Here is a 14826-nt window from a genome sequence, read left to right on the forward strand (position 1 = left end):
CAATACCTTGGCCACCTGATGCAAAGAGATGACTCATTGAAAAAGATCCTGATGCTGAGAAAGATTAAGGGCAGGAGGAGAAGGGAGTGACAGAGGATGAGTTGGTTAGATAGCAACACCAAATCAATGGATATGAATATGAGAAAATTCTGGGAGATAGTGAAGGACAGGGAAGCCTAGCATGCTGCAGTCCATGCAGTGCAAGGAGTTGGACACAACTTACTGACTGAAAAGCAACAACAAAACAGTTTTTTAAATATTTGAGTTGTTCATTGAAAATCTCACTTGTCTGTGCCATCATGTGTACATAATTAACACATCAAACATAGGTATTCCTATTTATGTCTTTGTATTAATAGTTACCATTACTTAATATGTCTTCATATCTTACATGTCATGTGGAGGACATTTAATTCTATGTATTTGATTCAATTTAGAAATTATTAGTACAACTTTGAAGTTCAACTCATAGAATAAGTTATTACGTTTACCTTTAACAGGTTCTATGGAGATATGATGGCAAAAAACCAGATACCTTAGGACCCAACACCCGGTTGTATAAATGGCTTCCCCAGAATGACCTTCTTGGTGAGACTTGTTAGAACAAATAATGAAAACATGAGTAACAGCAGAGCAGAGTGAGAATGCTTCAACAGGAAACACACTTACAAAGCAATTATTCAAACAGTGAAAAAGAAAACTTTACTAATTTTTATAATTTTCTTTGCTATGGTAAAAAAGGAGAATATATAAAAGTTGTCATTTTATTCTACGTAGTCACATCCCTTACAGCCAGAATCTTTACTTTAGCTGTAATTGCTTCTCACAGTGAACTTTTCAGTAACTTCCTGGATTGTTGTTCTGTCTCTGAATTCTTTCCTTATACTTATCTTTTCCATTCTGTAGAAGTATGTTAAAAGCTACTAAAAATAAGAACTCTCCTGCCATTACCAGTGACTCTCAATTTTCTGTAAGAAATAATTCACAATCATTTCTGTGAGTCAATAACACACTTCAAGATAAAATTTAGCTTTCCCTTCCTCTGGTTCCAGTGCCACTAGCATTATCCTTCTTTTCCCCTGACACCATTCCTATCAAACTAAATGACTTCACTATATCTTTAGGAGAATAAATTCCGACATGCCTTCCTCCTTGTTTGCACATGTGGTTTCTTTTACCCAGAATGTTCTTTCAAGTTGTTCACCTGCCAATCCTGGATTCATTTGTAATGTTCAAGTGACTCAGTGCTTCTTTCACAAAGTCTTCATTTACCCCTTCAGCAGACATAGCCATTTCTTCTCTGAGTTCTGAAAGCAAATTAAAAGCACTTTCATATGCGTAATAATCTGTTATCTTAAAGATACTGTTTCTTCCAGTGCCTCATAATACTCATTTCTCATTTTATTCTGAGTTATAGTTAATAATTTTACTGAAATCGACTCAATCCTAGGCCATCCAAAAACCAAAGCCTTTATAACTCATGGTGGAAGCAATGGCGTTTATGAGGCCATCTATCACGGGATCCCTATGGTGGGCACTCCTTTGTTTGCTGATCAAGCTGATAACATCGCTCGAATGAAAACCAAGGGAACAGCTGTCAGGTTGGACTTGGAAACAATGTCATCAAGAGATTTGCTCAACGCATTGAAGGAAGTCATTAATAATCCTTCGTGAGTACATATATCAGTTCAGTTCGGCTCAGTATATATATATATATATATATATATATATATATATATATATATATATATATATATATGTTTTTTGTTGTTGTTGTTGTTTTGTTCTTTTTTTTTTTTTTTTTTTTTTTTACCAGCTAATCCTTCTAGAGAAGTTCTCATCTGAAGATCGGGGAGGCAGCCATGAGTCTTAACATAAGCACAATGAGGTGTCAGATTTGCTCAATGCTTTGAAAACAGACAATAATAATGGGTTGTGAGTGTCATATTAAGATTTTTTCATGGTTTTATGGAAAAGTTTTTTCAGTGGTTTAAAGATAGTTGAGAAATTTTGAAAACTTAATCATTAGAATGTGAAGAACCACTGAAATGGTAATAGAAGGATTAAGAAGCACTGAGAACAGTTACTGTAGGGAACTGAAAGGTTGTTGCTGAATGATAAGACGCGGGATTCTTGGCCTCCGGAGGAGACGAATTCAATCCAGGGCCAGAGACCAGGCTGGATCGCTCAGAGCTTTTGTGTAATAAAGTTTTATTAAAGTATAAAGGAGATAGAGAAAGCTTCTGATATAGGCATCAGAAGGGGGCAGAAAGAGTATCCCCCTCCTAGTCTTTAGCTGTAAGTTATATAGTCACCCACAGTCTGTTAATAAAAAGAAAGAAATATCTTAAAATTTAGAATGGCACCAGGTAATTCATCCCCGGCCATAAAATGGTTGGCTTGAATCTTGTAGAAGGGCAGATTCCCAAACAAATTGTTTCATTTACATGGATTAGGGGAACAATATCTGAGTAAGTAGGTTGGGCCATTTGGCGGAACTTACAGAGTCTGGGGTAAATTAACATATCTTAAGACAAACATTTCAATAAGAAAAAAATGTATTGGTTAACTCAAGGTTTGAGAATAGTTAGCTTCAGGTGAAACCAGGTGTCATGGCAACACAGCATTTTAAGAGAAACCTCCTTTTAAATTTGTATAGAGAAGAAAAAAAAAAAAATATCGCTGGTTTGTTCCTCCTGCCGCTCTCTCTTAAGAGAGATAAAAATGTCTAACACTTGCAGCCTATTTCCTCCCTTTGGAGACCCTTGGCCTTCCTGCCTGTTACCCTCTCAGAACCATGAATGCTGTGGATCCTCATCTGCCCACTCAACTCTCTTTCAGCATGTGAACTTCTCAAAGGTTTTAAACTCTTAAAATATGGTTTATTTTCAGTAAACCACCATGACATAATCTATTTCAAATTCTGATTACATTTAATATTTTCCAAGTTTTCTATGCTAATATTTTGACTCCATCTCTGATAAAGGATAAACAGCTATAACTTTCTAATTACCCAGTTTCAATTATATATATTCTATTTATAAAGGTGGGTATATTCTTGGGGTTTTTTACTGTGGTCATTTTGTCTTGTTTGGAAGAATTATAAAATCTAAACATAATTGACTTGGGAGGAGTATGTTGACGTGAAAAAGTGGAAGTGTTGGTTTCTCAGTTGTGTTCGACTCCTTGGGACCCCATGGACTGTATCCCACCAGACTCCTCAGTCCGTGGAATTTTCCAGGCAAGAACATGGGAGTAGGCAGCCATTCCCTTCTCCAGAGGATATTACTGACCGAGGTATCAAACCAGGTCTCTGCATTGCAGGCAGATTCTTTACATCTGAGCCACCAGGGAAGCCCATATTTGGGATATTCCTTTTTTTAAAATGCTACACAATTTTTAAAGATTATTTTCCATTTAAAGTAATTATCAAATAGTGGTTAAATTTCCAGTGTGGTACAACACCTCCTTGAGCTTATATCATTCCCAATAATTTTGCCTCCTACTCCCCCACCTGTGTGTTTCTACTCCCCCAGATCTGTTAACCAATAGATTGTTCTCTGTATCTGCTGCTGCTGCTGCTAAGTCACTTCAGTCGTGTCCGACTCTGTGTAATCCCATAGACGGCAGCCCACCAGGTTCCGCCGTCCCTGGGAGTCTCCAGGCAGGGACACTGGAGTGGGTTGCCATTTCCTTCTCCTATGCATGAAAGTGAAAAGTGAAAGTAAGGTTGCTCAGTCGTGTCCAACTCTTCACAACCCCATGGACTGCAGCCTACCAGGCTCCTCCATCCATGGGATTTTCCAGGCAAGAGTCCTGGAGTGGGTTGCCATTGCCTTCTCCGCTATCAGCTAGTCTGTAATAATATTTTGATCCCATCATTGATAAATGGTAAACAACTAGAATTTTCTTTTTACTCAATTACAACTATGTAGATACAGCCTATTAATTTAAGTTTATTTAGAGTTCTTTTACTTGTGCTTGTTTTTGTCTTATTTGGAATAGATAGTTATGTTGGGATATCCTTATTTCAAAGCCACATTTTCTGAAAACAGAAATATTTGATTTCCAAATCACTTCAGGATATACATAAATTTCAATCACACAATTATATTAATATCACAAATATGATGTGTATATTCCCCCCTTTTTTTTTAATCATAATGACTTTGTAAAGAAAACGTATTGAGAATGTGTCAGTAATGGCAGCAAAATGCATTTTGTGTTTCATAAGCAGTGTTATTTAAATTTAATCTTAGCACAGCTATTGTCCTAAGTGACCAGCATAAAAAGCACTTTTTTTCTTTCTTTTTTTTTTTTTTAAATTTCCTTATTTTATTTTTTCCCAGTTTTTTTTATTAGTTGGAGGCTAATTACTTTACAATATTGTAGTGGTTTTTGCCATACATTGACATGAATCAGCCATGGATTTACATGTGTTCCCCATCCTGAACCCCCCCTCTCACCTCCATCCCCATCCCATCTCTCTGGGTCATCCCAGTGAACCAGCCCGAGCACTTGTCTCATGCATCCTACCTGGACTGGCGATCTGTTTCACACTTGATAATATACATGTTTCGATGCTGTTCTCTCAGATCATCCCACCCTCGCCTTCACCCATAGAGTTCAAAAGTCTGTTCTATACATCTGTATCTCTTTTTCTGTCTTGCATATCGGGTTATCGTTACCATCTTTCTAAATTCTATATATATGCATTAGTGTACTGTTTCAGTGTTTGTCTTTCTGGCTTACTTCACTCTGTATAATGGGCTCCAGTTTTATCCACCTCCTTAGTACTGATTCAAATGTATTCATTTAAGTGGCTGAGTAATATTCCATCGTGTATATGTACCATAGCTTTCTTATCCATTCATCTGCTGATGGTCATCTAGGGTGCTTCCATGTCCTGGCTATTATAAACAGAGCTGTGATGAACATTGGGGTACACGTGTCTCTTTCAGTTCTGGTTTCCTCAGTGTGTATGCCCAGAAGTGGGATTGCTGGGTCATATGGCAGTTCTATTTCCAGTTTTTTAAGGAATCTCCACACTGTTCTCCATGGTGGCTGTACTAGTTTGCATTCCCACCAACAGTGTAAGAGGGTTCCCTTTTCTCCACACCCTCTCCAGCATTTATTGCTTGTAGACTTTGGGATAGCAACCATTCTGATTGTCGTGTAATGGTATCTCATTGAGGATTTGATTTGCATTTCTCTGATAATGAGTAATGTTGAGCATCTTTTCATGTGTTTGTTAGCCATCTGTAGGTCTTCTTTGGAGAAATGTCTGTTTAGATCTTTGGCCCATTTTTTTAATTGGGTCATTTATTTTTCTGGAATTGAGATGCAGGAGTTGCTTGTATAATTTTGAGATTAATCCTTTGCCTGTTGTTTCATTTGCTATTATTTTGTCCCATTCTGAAGGTTGTCTTTTCACCTTGCATATAGTTTCCTTTGTTGTGCAAAAGCTTTAAAGTTTCATTAGGTCCCATTTGTTTATTTTTTCTTTTATTTCCAATATTCTTGGAGGTGGGTCATAGAGGATCCTGCTGTGATTTATGTCGGAGAGTGTTTTGCCTATGTTCTCCTCTAGGAGTTTGATAGTTTCTGGTCTTACATTTAGATCTTTAATCCATTTTGAGTTTATTTTTGTATGTCATACTTGAAAGTGTTCTAGTTTCATTCTTTTACAAGTGGTTGACCAGTTTTCCCAGCACCACTTGTTAAAGAGATTGTCTTTTTTCCATTGTATATCCTTGCCTCCTTTGTCAAAGATAAGGTGTTCATCGGTATGTGGATTTATCTCTGGGCTTTCTATTTTTATCCATTGATCTATATTTCTGTCTTTGTGACAGTACCATGCTGTCTTGATGACTGTGGCTTTGTAGTAGAACCTGAAGTCAGGCAGGTTGATTCCTACAGTTCCATTCTTCTTTCTCAAGATTGCTTTGGTTATTCAAGGTTTTTTGTATTTCCATACAAATTGTTAAATTATTTGTTCTAGTTCTGTGAAGAATATCGTTGGTAGCTTGATAAGGATTGCACTGAATCTATAGATTGCTTGGGTAGTATACTCATTTTGACAATATTGATTCTTTCAATCCATGAACACAGTATATTTCTCCATCTATTTGTGTCCTCTTGATTGCTTTCATCAGTGTTTTATAGTTTTCTATAAAGCTCTTTTGTTTCTTTAGGTAGATATACTTCTAAGTATTTTATTCTTTTTGTTGCATTGGTGAATGGTATTGTTTCCTTAATTTCTCTTTCTGTTTTCTCATTGTTAGTATATAGGGATGCAAAGGATTTCTGTGTGTTAATTTTATATCCTGCAACTTTACTATATTCATTGATTAGCTCTAGTAATTTTCTGGTAGAGTCTTTAGGGTTTTCTATGTAGAGGATCATGTCATCTGCAAACAGCGAGAGTTTCACTTCTTCTTTTCCTATCTGGATTCCTTTTATTTCTTTTTCTGCTCTGATTGCTATGGCCAAAACTTCCAAAACTATATTGAGTAATAGTGGTGAGAGTGGACACCCTTGTCTTATTCCTGATTTTAGGGAAAATGCTTTCAATTTTTCACCATTGAGGATCATGTTTGCTGTGGGTTTGTCATATACAGCTTTTTTATGTTGAGGTATGTTCCTTCTATGCCTGCTTTCTGGAGAGTTTTTATCATAAATGGATGTTGAATTTTGTCAAAGACTTTGTCTGCATCTATTGAGATAGCCATATGGTTTTTATCTTTCAATTTGTTAATGTGGTGTATTACATTGATTGATTTGCAGATATTAAAGAATCCTTGCATTCCTGGGATAAAGCCCACTTGGTCATGATATATGATCTTTTTAATATGTTATTGGATTTTGTCTGCTAGAATTTTGTTAAGGATCTTTGCATCTATGTTAATTAGTGATATTGGCCTGTGGTTTTCTTCTTTTTTTGTGGTATCTATTTCTGGTTTTGGAATTAGGGTGACGGTGGCCTCATAGAATGAGTTGGAAGTTTACCTTCTTCTGCAATTTTCTGGAAGAGTTTGAGTAAGATAGGTGTTAACTCTTCTCTAAATTTTTGGTAGAATTCAGCTGTGAAGCCATCTGGTCCTGGGCTTTTGTTTCCTGGAAGATTTCTAATTGCAGTTTCGATTTCCTTGCTTGTGATGGGACTGTTAAGGTCTTCTATTTCTTCCTGGTTCAGTTTTGGAAAGTTATATTTTCCAAGAATTTGTCCATTTCTTCCAATTTGTCCATTTTATTGGCATAGAGCTGCTGGTAGTACTCTCTTATGATCCTTTGTATTTCAGTGTTGTCTGTTGTGATCTCTCCATTTTCATTTCTAATTTTGTTAATTTGGTTCTTCTCCCTTTGTATCTTAACGAGTCTTGCTAATGGTTTGTCAATTTTGTTTATCTTTTCAAAAAACCAGCTTGTAGCTTTGTTGATTTTTGCTATGGTCTCTTTAGTTTCTTTTGCATTTATTTCTGCCCTAATTTTTAAGATTTCTTTCCTTCTACTAACCCTGGGGTTCTTCATTTCTTCCTTCTCTAGTTGCTTTAGGTGTAGAGTTAGGTTATTTATTTGACTTTTTTCTTGTTTCTTGAGGTAAGCCTGTATTGCTATGAACCTTCCCCTTAGCACTGTTTTTACAGTGTCCCATAGGTTTGGGGTTGTTTTGTTTTCATTTTCATTCGTTTCTATGCATATTTTTATTTCTTTTTTTATTTCTTCTATGATTTGTTGGTTGTTCAGAAGCGTGTTATTTAGCCTCCATATGTTTGAATTTTTAATAGTTTTTTTTTTCCCTGTAATTGAGATCTAATCTTACTGCATTGTGGTCAGAAAAGATGACTGGAATGATTTCAATTTTTTTGAATTTACCAAGGCTAGATTTATGACCCAGGATGTGATCTATTCTGAAGAAGGTTCCATGTGCACTTGAGAAAAAGGTGAAGTTGATTGTTTTGTGGTGAAATGTCCTATAGATATCAAATGGGTCTAGCTGGTCCATTGTGTCATTTAAAGTTTGTGTTTCCTTGTTAATATTCTGTTTAGTTGATCTGTCCATAGGTGTGAGTGGGGTATTAAAGTCTCCCACTATTATTGTGTTATTGTTAATTTCCCCTTTCATACTCGTTAGCATTTGCCTTACATATTGCAGTGCTCCTATGTTGGGTGCATATATATTTATAATTGTTATCTCTTCTTCTTGGATTGATCCCTTGATCATTATGTAGTGTCCTTCTTTGTCTCTTTACACAGCGTTTATTTTAAAGTCTATTTTATCTGATATGAGTATTGCGACTCCTGCTTTCTTTTGGTCTCCATTTGTGTGAAATATTTTTTTCCAGCCCTTCACTTTTGGTCTGTATGTGTCCCTTGTTTTGAGGTGGGTTTCTTGTAGACAACATATATAGGGGTCTTGTTTTTGTATCCATTCAGCCAGTCTTTGTCTTTTGGTTGGGCCATTCAACCCATTTACATTTAAGGTAATTAATTTTTTTTCCATATATTTTTATTAGTTGGAGGCTAATTACTTTACAATATTGTAGTGGTTTTTGTCATACATTGACATGAATCAGCCATGGATTTACATGTATTTCCCATCCCAATCCCCCCTCCCACCTCCCTCTCCACCCAATCCCTCTGGGTCTTCCCAGTGCACCAGGCCTGAGCACTTGTCTCATCCGTCCAACCTGGGCTGGTGATCTGTTTCACCCTAAATAATATACATGTTTCGATGCTGTTCTCTCAAAACATCCCACCCTCGCCTTCTCCCACAGAGTCCCAAAGTCTGTTCTGTGCATCTGTGTCTCTTTTTCTGTTTTGCATATAGGGTTATTGTTACCATCTTTCTAAATTCCATATATATGTGTTAGTATACTCTATTGGTCTTTATCTTTCTGGCTTACTTGAATCAGTTCTAATGAGATGGATGAAACTGGAGCCCATTATACAGAGTGATGTAAGCCAGAAATTTTAAGGTAATTTTGATAGGTATGGTCCCGTTGCCATTTGGTTTTTTTGTTTTGGGTTCACGTTTCTACCACCTTTCTTGTTTCCGTCTAGAGCATATCCTTTAGCATTTGTTGAAGAGCTGGTTTTGTGGTGCTGAATTCTCTCAGCTTTTGCTTGTCTGTAAAGCTTTTGAATTCTTCATATCTGAATGAGATCCTTGCTGGGTACAGTAATCTGGGTTGTTGATTATTCTCTTTCATTACTTTAAGTATGTCCTGCCATTCCCTTCTGGCCTGAAGAGTTTCTATTGTTAGATCAGCTGTTATCCTTCTGGAAATCCCTTTGTGTGTTATTTGTTGTTTCTCCCTTGCTGCTTTTAATATTTGTTCTTTGTGTTTGATCTTTGTTAATTTGATTAATTTGTGTCTTGGGATGTTTTGTGCCTTGGGTTTATCCTGTTTGGGACTCTCTGGGTTTCTTGGACTTGTGTAACTATTTCCTTCTCCATTTTAGGGACGTTTTCAGCTATTATCTCCTCAAGTATTTTCTCATGGGCTTTCTTTCTGTCTTGTTCTTCTGGGACTCCTATGATTCGAATGTCAGGGCGTTTCACATTGTCCCAGAGGTCCCTGAGGTTGTCCTCATTTCTTTTGATTTTTTTTTTCTTTTTTCATCTCTCCTTCATTTATTTCCACCATTTTATCTTCTACCTCACTTATCCTGTCTTCTGCCTCCATTATTCTACTGTTAGTTCCCTCAAAGTGTTTTGATCTGACTTATTGCATTATTCATTTTTAATTGACTTTTTTTTATTTCTTCTAGGTCCTTGTTAAACACTTCTTGCATTGTCTCAATCCTTGTCTCCAGGATATTTATCTGTAACTCCATTTTGTTTTCAAGATTTTGGATTATTTTTTATTATCATTATTCTAAATTCGTTTTCAGGTAGATTCCCTATCTTCTCCTATTTTGTTTGGCTTGGTGGGCATTTTTCATGTTCCTTTACCTGCTGGGTATTTCTCTGCCTTTTCATCTTGTTTAGATTGCTGTGTTTGAAGTGGCCTTTCTGTATTCTGGTGGTCTGTGGTTCCTTTTTAATGTGGAGGTTTCTCCCAGTGGGTGGGTTTGGGCAATCGGGCTTGTCAAGGTTTCCTGGTTAGGGAAGCTTGCATCAGTGTTCTGGTGCATGGAACTGGATTTCTCTCTGGAGTGCAATGGAGTGTCCAGTAGTGAGTTTTGAGATGGGTCTATGTGTTTGGTGTGACTTTGGGCAGCCTCTATGTTGACGCTCAGTGCTATGTTCCTGCGTTGCTGGAGAATTTGCATGGTATGTCTTCCTCTGGAACTTATTGGCTTTTGGGTGGTGGTTGTTTTCAGTGTAGATGTGGAGGCTTTGAGATGATCTCTTATTACTTAATGTTCCCTGTAGTCAGGAGTTTTCTGGTGTTCTCAGATTTTGGGCTTAAGTCTCCTGCCTCTGGATTTCAGTCTTATTCTTCCAGTAGCCTCAAGACTTCTCCAACTATACAGCACTGATAATAAAACTTCTAGGTTAATGGTGAAAAGATTCTCCACAGTGAGGGACACCCAGAGAGGTTCACAGAGTTACATGAAGAAGATGAGAGGGAGGAGGGAGATAGAGATGAGCAGGAGGAGAAAAGGGGGGACTCAAGAGGAGAGAGACAGATCTATGCAGTGCTCTGTTCCCTAAGTGTTCTCTGCAGCCCAGAACACCCACAGAGATTCACAGAATTAGATTTAGGAGAGAAGGGGGAGGGAGGAAATAGAGGTGATCTGGGAGAGAAAAAGGAGAGTCAAAAGGGGAAAAGAGTAATCATCACACTCCTGAGTAAAAATGGGTACTGAATATTTGATTCTTAAATGTCCAAAATTTATATCAAATACTGAAAAGCAAATATTAAAAGTCTAGAGTAGAGGTTAGGCTCTTAAAATTACAATATTAAAAACAAAAACACAAAAAATTTAAGAAATATATATGAAGTTCACTTTAAAAATAAGGTATTTTTGTTTTTTGCAAGGTTATAGTGAAATGAAAATGAAAATTAAGGAGTAATAGAGGAGTAATAGCAGACTTTAAAAGAAAATAAAAGAAAATGAAAATTAAGGAGTAATAGAGGAGTAATAGCAGACTTTAAAAGAAAATAAAAGAGAAAAAAATTAAGAAAAAGAGAAAAAAAAATTTTAATTAAAAAAATAGTTAAAATATATCTAGGAATTTCTCTGGAGCTGTTGTGGGCAGTGTGAGTTTGGTTCAGTTTCAGATAGCTCCTTGTTCCAGCTTACACTTCTCAATATCTATAGGGCCCTTCCGGTGTAGTTGGTGTTAACTACAGGGATTTTAACCTATTGCACCTGTCGCTTCTGAAGCAGTTCCCTTTGTTTATTTGGCTTCTGTTTACAGGTCTCTTCAGTGTCTAATTTCTGCTTTAACACAAGCGGGTGGAAGTGGTCTCTTGTTTAGGTTCGCTTGTTCAGTCGTGCTTTGGGGAGGGAGGGGTACTGCAGACAAATGTCACTGGCGTGTGTGGGGAGCACTCTCAGTGTTCTGGCCACACTGGGTTTCTCCACTCACGGCGCGTGTGCTTTCCCCGTCTACACTACTCAGGCTCCAGGCTGCTCTATAGGGAGCGGGCCCTGAGTTGCCTGCGGTTCCAGTTTTCAGGTTCTCCACAAAAGCGCAGACTCAGTTGGGTCTGCATTTTGTGCCTTCCCCACCCGAGCAGCTCAAGCAGCCAGGAGCTTGATGAGTGCACTCTCCCTGGGCGCGGTGCGCCTTCTCCCCTCCGAGGTCCCAGCCTAGGTTTCGCGCACACCGCTCCGGTGCGCCTTGTGTCTGTTCTGGGGAGCTGGCCTCTAGCTGAGACCCTCCCACTGGATGTCAACCATCCAGAATCTCAGGAAGTCTTTGGTTAGAAATTGGAAGCCTCTTTGCAGTTTGGTAGGGGATGCCGTCTCTGGGGCCGAGTTTGCCCCTTTCCCCTCCCCTCTGCCTCCTACCTCCGGCGGGGGATGGGCCAGTCCGCCACCGGCTAGCTTTCTCTGAAATTCCTCAGTCTTTCCTTTGTTCTGTGAACAGGCCAGCAGTGTGTTCGGTTAGCGCTTTCCACCGGTTAATTTTCTCTCTCTCTCTTGCTATCCCATAGTTTAAGTTGCTATCTCACGTTAGCTCCCTCCAATTGCCCTCAGGGCACTCAGGCCCGGTCCTTACCCTAAGCAATGCCGCCCGCTCCTCTCTGTTCAGCCCCCACTTGCTGGTGGCAGATGCGAGCATCTGGGGTACTTTTCTCCTAGGAGTTGCTTTTAGGCATGAAATCTGTGGGTTTTATTTATTTTTCTTCCTAGTTAGGTTGTCCTCCAAGATTCAAAAACTTCCCCCAGACCCGCCAGTGAGAGGGTTTCCTGGTGTTTGGAAACTTCCTCTATTACGACTCCCTTCCCGGGACGGGGCTCCATCCCTAGCTCTTTTGTCTCTCTTTTTATGTTTTCTATTTTGTCCTACCTCCTTTCAAAGACAATGGGCTGCTTTTCTGGGCACATGATGTCCTCTGCTAGCGATCAGAAGTTGTTTTGAGGAGTTTGCTCAGCATTCAAATGTTCTTTCGAAGAATTTGTAGGGGAGAAAGTGGTCTCCCCGTCCTATTCCTCCGCCATCTTAGCTCCTCCTTTTTTCTCTTTTTTTAAAAGAAAAAAAATCTTTCATCTGCTGTTTTTATGTAAATGTACATATCTCTGGTATATTTGTATGTCTTTTAAATTTTTAATAATGTAATGTTGGTGTTAAAAATGAAGATATACTGAATGTTCATGATATGCTGCATGTTGTACTCAGTAAAACAGTGTTACTTTACACATATTAAGTAACTTCTTCATTGTAGTCTATTCCTATTGTATTAAAAATATATTTCCAGGATTACTGTAGTCTTCTCAAAAACCCAGTTCTCCTCCTGTGTTTTTGACAGAAAAGGGAGAAAAGTTACTTCCATTGTTATTACTACATTGTCATGTAATAACACTTTGTGATTTAAAGTTCATGAGCTATAGCTCTTTATTCTTCTTTCTTGTCTATTAGTCTGCCAGCATTTCAACAGTAGAAACAAGTGTGTCTGCAATGCCTGAGAGTGAAATGTTGAAGCTTCTCCAGAATTTATAGAACAAAAACCAGAACAACAATACTAGTAAATATTTACTGAGTGTCTACTGCATGCTAGGAATGCCTCTAAGAATCAGTAAAATATTCTCAAAATAATTAGATAAGGTACTATTCCTAGCCATTTTATATAACAATGAAAAACTGAGAAACAGGTTCTATCATGATTGAGCACTCCGAAGCAAAATTAAAAGTTTAAAAAATAAAAAAATTTTAAACCGTTAATAAATTTTTTTTTTTAATCTGAGGAACAGAAAGAATAAAAAAGCAGCCAACAAGGTAAAAGTCAGGAATCAAACTGTCAATCTACTTCCACACTTTCAACCACCACTTCACTAATGTAAGATCAGCCCTGTCTGGACATGTCCCCAAACCTCATCACTGATTTACCTGCTATATCTGGATTATAACATTTTGAAATACATCTACCAGGTCTATTAACAATTCTTTATGAGACAATTCAAATTTTGGACAAACACATTACGAATTTCTTTTCTTTTATTTCCCTTTGGGACGGCTCATTTCATTCTTAAGAATGTACAATCTTGTTCTCTCCCATTTTCTTTCTTTTCTTTGTAGCTTGAAATGCTATGCATTTAAAAAATCCTAGCCCTTAAGATAATATCTCAATAATCACCTAAGAGAAAATTATCTATTTTTCTTCCACTCTGTGTTGCACTCGTTGTAACCATCTGCAAGAAAATTTCACATATTTGCCTATTATAGCTCATTCCATAAATGATCACTCTTTGATTTTCCTTCAGCTACAAAGAGAATGTGATGAGATTATCAGCCATTCAACATGATCAGCCGATGAAGCCCTTGGACAGAGCAGTCTTCTGGATCGAGTTTGTCATGCGCCACAGAGGAGCCAAACACTTGAGGCCAGCTATCCATAACCTCACCTGGTTCCAGTACCACTCTCTGGATGTCATCGGGTTCCTGCTGGCCTGTGTGGCAACTGCCATGTTTGTCATCACAAAATGTTTTCTGTTTTGTTGCTGGAAGTTCACTAAGAGAGGAAAGAAGGGGAAAAGAGACTAACTGTATCTGAGACCTCAGCACAGGTGTCCCCAACCTCTGAGATCTAATACCTGATGATCTGAGGTCGAGCTGATGCAGTAATAGAGATAAAGTGAGCAATAAATGCAATATGCTTGAATCGTCCCAAAACCATTGCTTCCTACCCGAGTCCATGGAAATATTGTCTTCCACGAAACTGGTTCCTGGGGCCTAAAAGTTTGGGTACTGGTGTTCTAGCAGCTCTGCCTCATAAATAGGACTCCTCCATAAAACAATGTGGGTATGTATTGAAATTTATTATTTTAATGCAAAAGTTGTACTAAAAAGATATGATTGAATTTAACAGTTTTTCACATGTTGGGTATAGAAACAAGAACAATAAAAGTCTATTCATAGTATCCATATTACTGTGTAGATATTCAGAATTTTACCTTCATTTTTGTATAGAATTTTATAGCTTTTCCTTGTTATAGAAATTGTTCAATAATGGGAATTCTTTTGAAAAATTCACCCTTTAATTTTATTTGTGAGACCACTAATAGTTCTTCGTTTTTATTATGCATCCAGCGTCAACATCACTTTTTACCTAAAGCCATGGCAAGACACTTGCCTTCATCCAGTTAAACTCATTTGCCTTTGGAGAGTTTGTGGAATTAGAAATATAGCAACTGCTACTTGCCTCC

At 37.8% G+C, this 14826-nt stretch overlaps 1 protein-coding gene across 2 annotated transcripts in view; it reads left to right on the top strand.

Annotated features, from left to right (window-relative positions):
- The window catches only part of LOC133058542 (UDP-glucuronosyltransferase 2B4-like), a 28289-nt gene extending 14125 nt beyond the window's left edge, over positions 1–14164 (top strand). For both annotated transcript variants that reach the window (XM_061145251.1, XM_061145252.1), the window contains exons 4-6: positions 501–588; positions 1451–1670; positions 13885–14164. In XM_061145251.1, coding sequence (XP_061001234.1) covers positions 501–588; positions 1451–1670; positions 13885–14164 — 588 coding nt within the window. The remainder of the gene's footprint in view (positions 1–500; positions 589–1450; positions 1671–13884) is intronic.
- The last annotated feature ends 662 nt before the right edge of the window (positions 14165–14826 follow it).

The sequence above is a fragment of the Dama dama genome, chromosome 6 (assembly GCF_033118175.1).
Source record: "Dama dama isolate Ldn47 chromosome 6, ASM3311817v1, whole genome shotgun sequence".
NCBI classification, from domain to species: Eukaryota; Metazoa; Chordata; class Mammalia; order Artiodactyla; family Cervidae; genus Dama; species Dama dama.